Source organism: Chelonoidis abingdonii, chromosome 10 (assembly GCF_003597395.2).
Source record: "Chelonoidis abingdonii isolate Lonesome George chromosome 10, CheloAbing_2.0, whole genome shotgun sequence".
In the NCBI taxonomy this organism is placed as follows: Eukaryota; Metazoa; Chordata; order Testudines; family Testudinidae; genus Chelonoidis; species Chelonoidis abingdonii.
In genome coordinates, this window is record NC_133778.1 from 6,972,137 (window position 1) to 6,985,542 (window position 13,406).

At 50.0% G+C, this 13,406-nt stretch overlaps 1 protein-coding gene across 1 annotated transcript in view; it reads right to left on the reverse strand.

Moving 5' to 3' along the window:
- LOC116829071 (lanosterol synthase) overlaps positions 1-13,406 on the reverse strand; it is a 71,005-nt gene that overhangs the window by 26,856 nt on the left and 30,743 nt on the right. Inside the window, exons 13-14 of the mRNA XM_032787686.2 lie at positions 11,998-12,048; positions 5,934-6,083 (exon numbers count right to left, since the gene is read on the reverse strand). Coding sequence (XP_032643577.1) covers positions 5,934-6,083; positions 11,998-12,048 — 201 coding nt within the window. The remainder of the gene's footprint in view (positions 1-5,933; positions 6,084-11,997; positions 12,049-13,406) is intronic.

Consider the following 13,406-nt stretch of genomic DNA (forward strand, 5'->3'; position numbering starts at 1 on the left):
GAGGATGGGTGACATGCTCCTCTGACTCATCCAGAGGGGGGCGGGATATGGTGGCTTCTGGTGCGCTATGCTCTGAGGCAGCAGAGTGGACTGGGACCAGGGGAGCACCCTGGGCTTGATGGTACGCCCAGGGTGTCCAAAAGGACCACTGTTGAGGCCCCGCGTCCTGAGGACGTGTGTCTGGAAAGACTCCTGTGGGCGCCTTGGTATCACAGTCCCGGTCGTAGTAGCTGTCCGCCTGCGAGGAAACAGACGTCTGTCTGGACGGCCAGGGAGGGGCAGCAAACGCCAGCGCTGAAGTGCCAATCAATCTTGCACCTTGGGACCGTGGGGACCAGTGCCGGTACGCGGAGCGGTACCGAGAGTGAGACCAGGACCTGCGACCGGTCCGGTGCCGGGAGGTCGACCGGGATCTCGAGCCCCTATGGCGAGATCTGCTCCAGGAGGAACGGTGCCTGTGGCGGTGCCGGGAGCTGGAGCGGTACCGCGAGTAACAGGACGGGGAATGAGAGATCGACCGGTGCCTGGAGATCGACTGGTGCCTTGAGGCTGATCGGTGCCGCGAGCTCAACCGGTGCCGTGGGGAGCGGTGCCGGGATTGAGAGCGGTGCCGAGAGTGGGAGCGACGTCGCGATCTGGAGCATTCGCGGGACCGAGACCTCGTGCGGTGACGGTCCGGCACGCTGACGACGACGGCCTGGTCAGGATTGGCTTGCCCGTGGAGGGTGTTACCCGCACCGGCGGTGCCAGGGGTATGGGTGGTGCCAGATCAATCTTAGCGATCAAGTCTCTGGCCGCCATGAATGTCTCCGTGGTTGACGGCAAAGTGAGCTCTACCACGGCCGGTGCCGGGGAGCTTCCAGGCGCCAGACTTGACGGCCCGTGCAGGGCTGGAGTCGACGGAGCCGGCTTAGGCGGTGCCGCAGCCGGGGTTGGTGCCGGGCGGTCTGCCTTAGACGCAGTCTCTGTCTGCGATGCGGGCGTTGTCGAGCCTGTCTGAGCTTTTGCCGACTTCGACCTCGGGGAGAGGGAGCGGCGCATAGTTGACTTCAGTGCCAACTGCGGACGGTGCCGGGGAGCCTTTAGGCGTACCGACACTGCTCGGTGCCGGAGGGGCGGTCTTGCTCACCTGCTGGCTCGTGCTCAGTGCTGAAGGCGAGGGCGCTAATGCCGCTACCATTAGGAGCTGTCGCAGCCTAATGTCCCACTCCTTCTTTGTACGTGGCTTAAAAGCCTTGCAAATGGGGCACTTAGATGATAAGTGCAATTCCCCCAGGCACTTCAAACAGGAGTCATGGGGATCTCCCGTCGGCATCGGCCTATGGCAGGCCGCATATTGCTTGAAGCCTGGTGAGCCAGGCATGGCTCTGGTACCGGGCGCGGGGTAGGGGTTACCCCCACACCTCGCCAACAAATACTAACGACTATAACTATAAACTACAACTAATCTAATTAACTATGTAAGAACAAACAACTATAACTATTATCAAACAACAAGGATAAGCGAGTAGCTAGGGAAAGGTGGAGGTCAGCCAAGCCACACTCCACTGTTCTAACGACCGACACGGGCCGTAAGAAGGAACTAAAGGGTGGCCGGGTCGGCTGGGATATATATGCGGCGCCATAGCGGCAACACTCCAGGGGGCGCCCAGCCTACCCGCCGAGTATTGCTAGGGTAAAAGTTTCTCTGACGAACGTGCACGCGGCGTGCACACACCTAACTGGAATGGATATGAGAAATCACTCGAAGAAGAAATGTCTGTTTTTAAAGACAAACTCAGGCAGTTTCCTGCCAGTACTTTTGATTGGCTCTTCTTGATACAGGAGAGAAGAGGAGGCAGGGAAAAACTGTAGGTGAGCACAGAGACATGTCTGGGCAGAGTCCTGTGCAGTAGGTGACTCAAAAGCACATGAGGCCTATGACTCATGCCCAAGATCTTAAAAACACAATAGGTCTTGCAGCTCTGGACATTGCCTACCCTACACCGAGCCCTAGGTAACAAGGTGATAACAGGACTAACCCTTTGAACAGGGCAATGGTCCCACTAGCAAAGTGGCCATCCCTTGAAGGGCAATGGCTCTTGAATGACACAACTTAAGGGGCCCTCCCAATGAGACAGGGCAGTGCCCTGCTAAACAACTTAACAGCCAGGGAAGGGGAGGACCACAGGAGGAGAAAAAATGGAGTATGGGACAGCTGTAAGAAAACAAAATGGAATAGGGGGATAGCTTGTAACAAGACAACCATGTCACCTGAAACCAGAACAAGTTGTTTGCATGGCACTGAGTGTACGCCAGATGTTTGCACAATATTTACATGCCAGATGCACTAAAAGATTCATATGTCTCATGCCTTCAACACCATTCCAGAGGACATACTCCATGCTGATGATGGGTCTGTTTCATAACAATCCAAAGCCAGAGCGTGACCGATGCATGTTCCATTTCATAATCTGGAGTCAGAAGCTACCAGCAGAAGGTGATTTCTTTTTTGGTGGTGGGTTCTGTAAGTTCCACATAAGAGTGTTGATCTTTTAAGACTCTGAAAAGCATGTGCCACACCTCAATCCTCAAGATCTGGAAGGCACTTCAGATTCTAACCTTGGGTCAAGTGCTGTAGCTATTTTAGAAATCTCAACCCTGTACCTCTTGTGTTTGTGAAATTGCAGTGAAGCGTTCTTAAAATGCACATGTACTGGGTCGTCATCCAATGACTGCCATAAAATGAAATATAGGGGCAGAATGCAAGGTAAACACAGAACAGGAGCCATATAGAATTCTCCTCAAAAGTGTTTCAGTCAAAATTTATTAACAATTTTTTTTTAATGAGCATCATCAGCATGGAACGAAATGTCCTCTGGAATGGGGCAAAAGCATATCTGGGCATGTAACATTGCAATGCCGGCTACAAAAGTGCCATGCGATGCCTGTTCTCAAAGTTCAAAGTGACGTTGTAAAATAGGAAGCAGGCAGCATAGTGCCCATAAATGTAAACCAATCTTGTTCTCGTGGCTGAAACAAGAAGTAGGACTGAGTGGACCTAGTAGGCTCTAAGGTTTACATTGTTTTTGGTTTTAGAGAGCAGTTATGTAACAATAAAAATCTAAATTTGTAGTACACTTTCAATGATAAAGAGATTGGCACTACAGTACTTGTTATGAAGATTAAACGGCAATTAATTTTTAAAATCAAGATTTAATATTTTTTAGTTTTCGGTGAGTATAACACAGTTAACTGACAGCCCTAATAAAGTGTTGTAAACAGCAAGGGTCAGGAAATGATCCCTCATGACACATCTTAGAACAACACCATCCCACTGGTGCCGATCCCCCTGATTTAAGTCCATTTGGAAACCCATCAGTTAGCCAGCCTTTATAATCCATTTAATGTTTGCCAGGTTAATTTTGTATCATGTAGTTTTTCTCAACAATTTTGTGTGGTAACATGTTAAAACTTCTTCATGAAAGTCTAAGTTTTAAATCAACACGATTACCTTTATAACCAAACTGGACCAAAATTATTATTTTCCCATAATAGCAGGTTTAACAAGTGATAACAGGACTAACCTTTTTTTTGATTATTCTAATTTTAATCTCAGTGGTGACTGGCATTAATTACATTACCCTCCTTTAATTTTTTATTAATGGAGTTCCTTGGCCGCTCCATTATCTTGCCAGGGATTGATGTCAGACTGTCCGGCCTTGAACATTTTATTTACCCTTTTCAAATACTGGCACAACATTAGTTTTCTTTCAGTCTTCTGCAACGTCCTCAATGTTCCAAGGCTTATGGAAATAATCAACATTTACAGTCCAGTGAGCTTCTCAGCCAGCTCTTTTAAAACTCTTGGATTCAAGTTATCTGGATCTGCTGATTTTTAAATTTCTAACTTTAGTTGCTGCTGTTTAACACCCTCCAGAGATACTAGTGGAATGTAAAAATCATCATCATATGATATGACTACACCAGCCGGCTTTTTCCCCAAATACAGATAAAAAATATTTATTGAACACTTCTGCTTTGTTTTGCATTATTACTGATCATTTTATCATTTTCATCTAGTAATGGACCAACACCATTGTCAGGATTCTTTTTTTCTTAATATCTTAAAAAACTCTGTATTATCCTTAACTCTGAAGGCCATAGAGTTCTTCTTGTGCCCCTTTATTTCCCACATCCATCATCTGCAATTCTTTGCTTCTGATTTCAGCTTCCCTTTTCTGCCATTTGTTATATATTGTTTTCTTATTTTTATAGGTGCCTTCCCTTCCCTTCTAATCCAGGTCTTTCGTTATCCACTCCCGCCTTCTGTCTTGATTGTGGGATTGTAGCTTTTGGGGCATCCACTTGTTCTTAAACAATTACCAGTTATCATCTACATTTTCTCTGATTAAATTCTTCCTCCCAACTGATTTGGGTCATAGTTGTTTACCTTTGTGAGACTGGTCCTTTTAAAGTACCAAGTATACATGCTTCTGCTCTGGATTTTATTCTGTTTGCACATTACTCATGTGATCAAGTTATGATTTCTTGTCCTAAGCGTCCATTAATTTTTAGTTGTGTGATCAGTTCCTCTTTATCTGTCAAGACGAGGTCCAATAGAGAATTCTCTTGTCTCGGTGGCAGCACTTTTTAAGTTAGGAACCTGTCATCAATGAGGTTTCGAAATCCCAAGGAGGTTTTGGTACTGGCTGCATGAGCCCTCCAGCGTGTGTCACTGTGACCAAAGTCCCCCACCATCATACAGCTTTTTTCCCTACACACTGTAGATAGGTGCATAAGGGGCCGGACATCCTGGCTCCTCCTGTGATTTGGGGTCTGTAGCAAACACCAACTTGTGCTCGGTCTGTTAGAACACTGATCTATTAGCATCTGAGATCATTGTCTTCTGAGTTATCAGTGACTCAGAACAGGTGAGTATCAGAAGGGTAGCCGTGTTAGTCTGGATCCGTAAAAGCAGCAAAGAGTCCTGTGGCACCTTATAGACTAACAGACGTTTTGGATCATGAGCTTTCGTAGGTGAATACCCACTTCGTCAGATGCATGAGGTGAGGCCATTTTTGATGCAGATGCCACTTCCCCTCCCCTTTTGCCCACCGGATCTTTGCTAAATAAGTCAGGGCCATTGACTTTAACATTCCAGTCGTGGGACTTGTCCCAGCAGGTTTCAGTAATGCCACAGCTAGATCACATTTATGCTCATAGATGAGCAATTCCAATTCCTCTTGTTTGTTACCCAGGCCCTGAGCTTTGGGGCATAGGCAATTCAAGAATTTTTCTCTCTCATGTCCTTTGGCTCCCTGATTTTATTCTCAACATCTCAATTTTGTGCTAAATGAGGCCTTATTTCTTCCCTTTTTCCTCTTCCCTTTTGCTAGGAGCTGGCCAGAGCCAGAGGCATTTTTATCCTCCCTCCAGAACAGCTGCCTGGTATCCAAGGCCCTGGAGCCAGCTCGGGTCACTCACTTCTGCTCCCCAACACCTTGGTGAACGAGCTCCCTGCACAGGGTGTCTGTGCTGTCAGCAGACTGCCTGCTGGGGAAAGGCGCTGCGCTGTCCCTCCACGCACTGTCCCAGGGGCTGAGAACAGCTCTGAGCTCTCTCTCGCACACAGGGCAATCTGATCACGTCCTGTCAGGCTGCACACGCTGCTCCCCTCTCGGGACTCATTAGCGACACCCATCGCAGCGAGAGGCACTGCACTAAGAGCCTTGCCTGGGCTCCTCCTGGGGTTCATGCCAGCCGGGCCCAGCTCACATCCAGACATGATCCCAGACTCACGCCCAGCAGGCCATAAGCCCGGTCACAGAACGCCGGAGGCCCACAGTGGGAGAACATCCCCCACCCAGAAGCCATTTTGTTTTGAGCTGTTTCGAGATACATGGTGCTGACTCTAGGGTTCTCCCCCCAACCGGGTCTCCACCACCTCTTACCACATTCACAGCATCAAAAAGGCGCCCCGTGGGGACGTGCTCTGCTATGAAGGGACACTTCTCCTGCAGCAGCATCACCGATTTCAGCCCCTCCGCAGTGCAGTCAGCCGCGATCCAGCCGCAGTCACGGGTGCTGAAGGGGAATCCGCCCTGAGGAGTCAGGCACCAGCACTCAGCCCCAGGAGCACGGGGAGTGAGGGAAACTCTCCCGCCAAGCTCTGCCCTGCCTAAAGGAAGGGGGAGCCCCCTCACCCAACCCCGCATTACAGCGCCGCCTGTGCACACAAAATGGGGAGATAACGCTGGCAATCATCCCCCACTTCGAATCCAGCAGGAGGCTGGGGAGGCAGGGGAGTCCCTCCTTAACAGCAAGGTGGCACCAGGAGCTGCTGCAATAGTTTTCAAACCTAAGTCTGGGCCCCAGGCAAAGTGCCAATGGTGGGTGAAATCCAGCCCATGCCGTGAGCAGGTGTCCAGACACATTCACTGAGCAGCTGGGCGCAACGGGAGGCCCTGGGGCAGGTGAGGCCCAGAGCTGGCACAGCGGGGGCTGCAGCCCAGGATGGCAGGAGCTCATGCTGTGTCTGGCTGCGCTTTGCCTGTTACATGGGACCCTCACAATTACCCAGGTAAAGCTGCTTCCCGCACCAAAAATACTGTACTGGAGAAAACAATGCTGCCCAGCCCCACCACAAACAGGCCTTAGTGGGATTGTGCCACATCTCCTTCCATGGCCACTTGTCTGACGGCCAGCCCCGGACCCATGGCCATTGGCCTCAGCTTACAGAGCCCCTCCTCCGCCAATGCGATGTGTATTGGCCAAGCCCCACCTCCATATGCAGACACTAAGCCACCTGCTGTTCTGCTTCACATGCCGCGGGCACCGCCAGATAAATGCCAGCTCATGCCCTTCTTCCAAGCAGGCTGATCCTGTCTAACTGTCAGTCCCTCAGCACCTGGGATCTCAGTCACGACCCCAGACTCCTCCGGACACCAGAGAGTCGCACTGCTGCCAGAGCCTCCCTCTGACGCTATCACACAATAGCTCCACTTTGAGTCTAAAAGGTTCGTTCCCTGCCCCACGAGCAGCCCAGAGCTAGGGGCAGACAGACAGGTGAGGAACAAACATGGAACAGCAGGGGAAAATCATCCCAGGGAAATCCAGGCACGTGGCCAGCTGTACCTTGTTCATCTGGCGATAGTACTTCTGGTAGTCAGGCGGGTTCTCTGGAATCTGCAGGAGATACGAGGATCACCGGTGAGGAGGAACAGCAGGAGCAGCCTGGCTGNAAGATTCATATGTCCCTTCATGCTTCAACCACCATTCCAGAGGACATACTTCCATGCTGATGATGGGTTCTGTTCAATAACAATCCAAAGCAGAGCGGACCGATGCATGTTCATTTTCATAATCTGAGTCAGAAGCTACCAGCAGAAGGTTGATTTCTTTTTTGGTGGTTTGGGTTCTGTAGTTTCCACATAAGAGTGTTGATCTTTTAAGACTTCTGAAAGCATGTGCCACACCTCATCCCTCTAAGATTCTGGAAGGCACTTCAGATTCTTAAACCTTGGGTCAAGTGCTGTAGCTATTTTTAGAAATCTCACCCTGGTACCTTCTTTGTGTTTTGTGAAATCTGCAGTGAAAGCGTTCTTAAAATGAACATGTACTGGGTCGTCATCCAAGACTGCCATAACATGAAATATAGGGCAGAATGCAGGTAAAACACAGAACAGGAGCCATAGAATTCTCCTCCAAAGTGTTCAGTCACAAATTTAATTAACACATTTTTTTTTAATGAGCATCATCAGCATGGAAGAAATGTCCTCTGGAATGGTGGCCAAAGCATATCTGGCATGTAATTACCTTGCAATGCCGGCTACAAAAGTGCCATGCGAATGCCTGTTCTCACGTTCAGGTGACGTTGTAAAATAAGAAGCAGGCAGCATTATTGCCCATAAATGTAAACAATCTTGTTTCTCGTGGCTGAACAAGAAGTAGGACTGAGTGGACTAGTAGGCTCTAAGGTTTTACATTGTTTTGGTTTTGAGAGCAGTTATGTAACAATAAAAATCTAAATTTGTAAGTTACACTTTCATGATAAAGAGATTGCACTACAGTACTTGTATGAGATTAAAACGGCAATTAATTTTTTAAAATCAAGATTAATATTTTTTAGTTATTCGCGTGGAGTAATCACAGTTAACTGACAGCCCTAATAAAAGTATTAAACAGCAAGGGTCAGGAAACTGATCCCTCTGACACATCTCTAGAAACACACCACTTGGTGCCGATCCCCTGTTTACATTCCATTTGGAAACCCATCAGTTAGCCAGCTTTTAATCCATTTAATGTTTGCCAGGTTAATTTTGTATCACTGTAGTTTTTTCACCAAATTTTGTGTGGTACCATGTTAAACTTCTTATGAAAGTCTAAGTCTTAAATCAACACGATTACCTTTATCAACCAAACTGGACCAAAAAATTATTATTTTCCATAAATAGTTTTTGATTATTCTAATTTTAATCTCAGTGGTGACTGGCATTAATTACATTACCCTCCTTTAATTTTTTATTAATGGAGTTCCTTGGCCGCTCCATTATCTTGCCAGGGATTGATGTCAGACTGTCCGGCCTTGAACATTTTATTTACCCTTTTCAAATACTGGCACAACATTAGTTTTCTTTCAGTCTTCTGCAACGTCCTCAATGTTCCAAGGCTTATGGAAATAATCAACATTTACAGTCCAGTGAGCTTCTCAGCCAGCTCTTTTAAAACTCTTGGATTCAAGTTATCTGGATCTGCTGATTTTTAAATTTCTAACTTTAGTTGCTGCTGTTTAACACCCTCCAGAGATACTAGTGGAATGTAAAAATCATCATCATATGATATGACTACACCAGCCGGCTTTTTCCCCAAATACAGATAAAAAATATTTATTGAACACTTCTGCTTTGTTTTGCATTATTACTGATCATTTTATCATTTTCATCTAGTAATGGACCAACACCATTGTCAGGATTCTTTTTTTCTTAATATCTTAAAAAACTCTGTATTATCCTTAACTCTGAAGGCCATAGAGTTCTTCTTGTGCCCCTTTATTTCCCACATCCATCATCTGCAATTCTTTGCTTCTGATTTCAGCTTCCCTTTTCTGCCATTTGTTATATATTGTTTTCTTATTTTTATAGGTGCCTTCCCTTCCCTTCTAATCCAGGTCTTTCGTTATCCACTCCCGCCTTCTGTCTTGATTGTGGGATTGTAGCTTTTGGGGCATCCACTTGTTCTTAAACAATTACCAGTTATCATCTACATTTTCTCTGATTAAATTCTTCCTCCCAACTGATTTGGGTCATAGTTGTTTACCTTTGTGAGACTGGTCCTTTTAAAGTACCAAGTATACATGCTTCTGCTCTGGATTTTATTCTGTTTGCACATTACTCATGTGATCAAGTTATGATTTCTTGTCCTAAGCGTCCATTAATTTTTAGTTGTGTGATCAGTTCCTCTTTATCTGTCAAGACGAGGTCCAATAGAGAATTCTCTTGTCTCGGTGGCAGCACTTTTTAAGTTAGGAACCTGTCATCAATGAGGTTTCGAAATCCCAAGGAGGTTTTGGTACTGGCTGCATGAGCCCTCCAGCGTGTGTCACTGTGACCAAAGTCCCCCACCATCATACAGCTTTTTTCCCTACACACTGTAGATAGGTGCATAAGGGGCCGGACATCCTGGCTCCTCCTGTGATTTGGGGTCTGTAGCAAACACCAACTTGTGCTCGGTCTGTTAGAACACTGATCTATTAGCATCTGAGATCATTGTCTTCTGAGTTATCAGTGACTCAGAACAGGTGAGTATCAGAAGGGTAGCCGTGTTAGTCTGGATCCGTAAAAGCAGCAAAGAGTCCTGTGGCACCTTATAGACTAACAGACGTTTTGGATCATGAGCTTTCGTAGGTGAATACCCACTTCGTCAGATGCATGAGGTGAGGCCATTTTTGATGCAGATGCCACTTCCCCTCCCCTTTTGCCCACCGGATCTTTGCTAAATAAGTCAGGGCCATTGACTTTAACATTCCAGTCGTGGGACTTGTCCCAGCAGGTTTCAGTAATGCCACAGCTAGATCACATTTATGCTCATAGATGAGCAATTCCAATTCCTCTTGTTTGTTACCCAGGCCCTGAGCTTTGGGGCATAGGCAATTCAAGAATTTTTCTCTCTCATGTCCTTTGGCTCCCTGATTTTATTCTCAACATCTCAATTTTGTGCTAAATGAGGCCTTATTTCTTCCCTTTTTCCTCTTCCCTTTTGCTAGGAGCTGGCCAGAGCCAGAGGCATTTTTATCCTCCCTCCAGAACAGCTGCCTGGTTTCCAAGGCCCTGGAGCCAGCTCGGGTCACTCACTTCTGCTCCCCAACACCTTGGTGAACGAGCTCCCTGCACAGGGTGTCTGTGCTGTCAGCAGACTGCCTGCTGGGGAAAGGCGCTGCGCTGTCCCTCCACGCACTGTCCCAGGGGCTGAGAACAGCTCTGAGCTCTCTCTCGCACACAGGGCAATCTGATCCGTCCTGTCAGGCTGCACACGCTGCTCCCTTCGGGACTCATGAAGACACCCATCTGCAAGCGAGAGGCACTGCACTAAGAGCCTTGCCTGGGCTCCTCCTGGGGTTCATGCCAGCCGGGCCCAGCTCACATCCAGACATGATCCCAGACTCACGCCAGCAGGCCATAAGCCACCGGTCACAGGGACGGCCGGAGGCCCACAGTGGAGAAACATCCCCCCCAGAAGCCATTTTGTTTTTGAGCTGTTTCGAGATACATGGCGCTGACTCTGGGGTCTCCCCCCAACCGGGTCTCACCACCTTTACCACAATTCACAGCATCAAAAAGGCGCCCCGTGGGGACGTGCTCTGCTATGAAGGGACACTTCTCCTGCAGCAGCATCACCGATTTCAGCCTCCGCAGTGCAGTCAGCCGCGATCCAGCCGCAGTCAACGGGTGCTGAAGGGGAATCGCGCCCTGAGGAGTCATGGCACCCAGCACTCAGCCCCAGGAGCACGGGGAGTGAGGGAAACTCTCCCGCCAAGCTCTGCCTGCCTAAAGGAAGGGGGAGCCCCCTCACCCAACCCCGCATTACAGCGCCGCCTGTGCACACAAAAATGGGGAGATAACGCTGGCAATCTCCCATTTCGAATCCAAGCAGAAGGCTTGGGGAGCTAGGGGAGTCCCTAACTTAAACAGCAGGTGGCACCAGGAGCTGCTTGCAAAGTTTTTCAAACCAAGTCTGGGCCCCAGGCAAAGTGCCAATGGTGGGTGAAATCCCAAGCCCATGCCGTGAGCAGGTGTCCAGACACATTCACTGAGCAGCTGGGCGCATACGGGAGGCCCTGGGCAGAGTGAGGCCAGAGCTGGCAGCAGCGGGGGCCCTGCAGCCCAGATGGCAGGAAGCTCATGCTGTGTCTGGCTGCGCATTTGCCTGTTACATGGGACCCACAATTACCCAGGTAAAGCTGCTTCCCCGCACCAAAAATAACTGATACTGGAGAAAACAATGCTTGCCACAGCCCCACCACAACAAGAGCCTTAGTGGGATTGTGGCCAACATCTCCTCCATGGCCACTTGTCGACGGCCAGCCCCGGACCCATGGCCATTGGCCTCAGCTTAGCAGAGCCCCTCCTCCGCCCAATGCGATGTGTATTGGCCAACCCCACCTCCATATGCAGACACTAAGCACCTGCTTGTTCTGGCTTCACATGCCGCGGGCAACAGCCAAGATAAATGCCAGCTCATGCCCCTTCTTCCAAGCAGGCTGATCCTGTCTAAAACTGTCAGTCCTCAGCACTGGGATCTCAGTTCATGGCCGCAGACTCCTCCGGACACCAGAGAGTCGCCCTGCTGCCAGAGCCTCCCTCTGACGCTATCACACAATAGCTCCACTTTGAGTCTAAAAGGTTCGTTCCCTGCCCCACGAGCAGCCCAGAGCTAGGGGCAGACAGACAGGTGAGGAACAAACATGGAACAGCAGGGGAAAATCATCCCAGGGAAATCCAGGCACGTGGCCAGCTGTACCTTGTTCATCTGGCGATAGTACTTCTGGTAGTCAGGCGGGTTCTCTGGAATCTGCAGGAGATACGAGGATCACCGGTGAGGAGGAACAGCAGGAGCAGCCTGGCTGCAGGCTCCATAGGCCCCACTGCGAGAGCAGGGCACTGCAAAGGGCAGGGGTCCCACAGCTATGGTCAGGGACGGTTCTATGTATTTTGCTGCCCCAAACATGGCCGTCAGGCGGCTTTCAGTGGCATGCCTGCGAGAGGTCTACCAGTTCCATGCCTTCGGCAAACTCGCCACTAAATTGCCGCCAAAGCTGCGGGACCGGCGGACCTCCCGTAGGCATGCCGCCGAAGGCAGCCTGACTGATGCCCTCAGAGCAACCGGCAGGCCGCCACCCGCAGCTTGTCGCCCCAGGCACACGCTTGCTGCGCTGGTGCCTGGAGCCATCCCAGCTATGGCGATGGCCACGGGATCAAGGCCAGCCATACTCGCAGAGCTCTCCTGTCTCCGCTACCACAGTCTGGTCGCCAGAGGCCAGGCTGGGATTGGTGTTTGTCTGTGCCACATCTCCCTGGATCAGGCTGGGGCCAAGGCTGGCCCTGGACTCTACCAGTGGGAGGGGATGAGCAGAAGAGACTTCCACAGCTGACCTTTTGCAGTACGCCCCAGTGCTGCCCTGGCGTGGTTGTGTCAGTGCACAGGGCACTTGGAGCTCTCCCCCTAGCCCGGCTGCAGAGGGCCCTGTGCACCCACTTGTTTTCAGGGCTTCACCCCCACCCCAGAGCTCTGAGAGGGTCCCACAGCTTGGTCTGCAGCAAGCTTCCCATGAAATTACCCTGCCACGCTGGCCTCAGCACCAGCGACAGGGTAGCCTGAGAGCAGAGGGCTGCTGGGGTGCGACCCCTGGGCCAGGCAGCCCTGCTCAGAACAGGCCTGGATGATGAGGTGGTGAAAACACCAGTGGAGGTTCACACATGTGCTCCCATTGCCTCTAGCACCTGTGGAGCAGCACTGGGATATGGCACCAGTGCAGAGACGTCACAGGAATCTCAGGGTCAGCCAGGCCCATGTCTCAGCTGTGTCCCAGAGCAGGTGGATCTCCCTCCCTGAAAGAGATGAGGTGCACCCCACTTCACAAGGCCAAGTGCGCCGCACTCTGCAGCACTCGCAGCCCTGGCTCCAGAGCTGGGTGGGGATCAGCTCACTGCGAGAACCCTCCCCAGAGCTGCAGGGGGACAGCGGTAGGGCTTTGGAAACAGGGGAACTTGAGAGAACCCAGCTGGGTCAGCCCCTACAGAAAAGCCTCATGGAATGTAAGAAGGAGGAAAAACATGGTTACTTACCTTGTAACTCTTGTTCTTCGAGATGTGTTGCTCATATCCATTCCAGTAGGTGTACGCGCCGCGTGTGCACGTTCGTCGGAAACT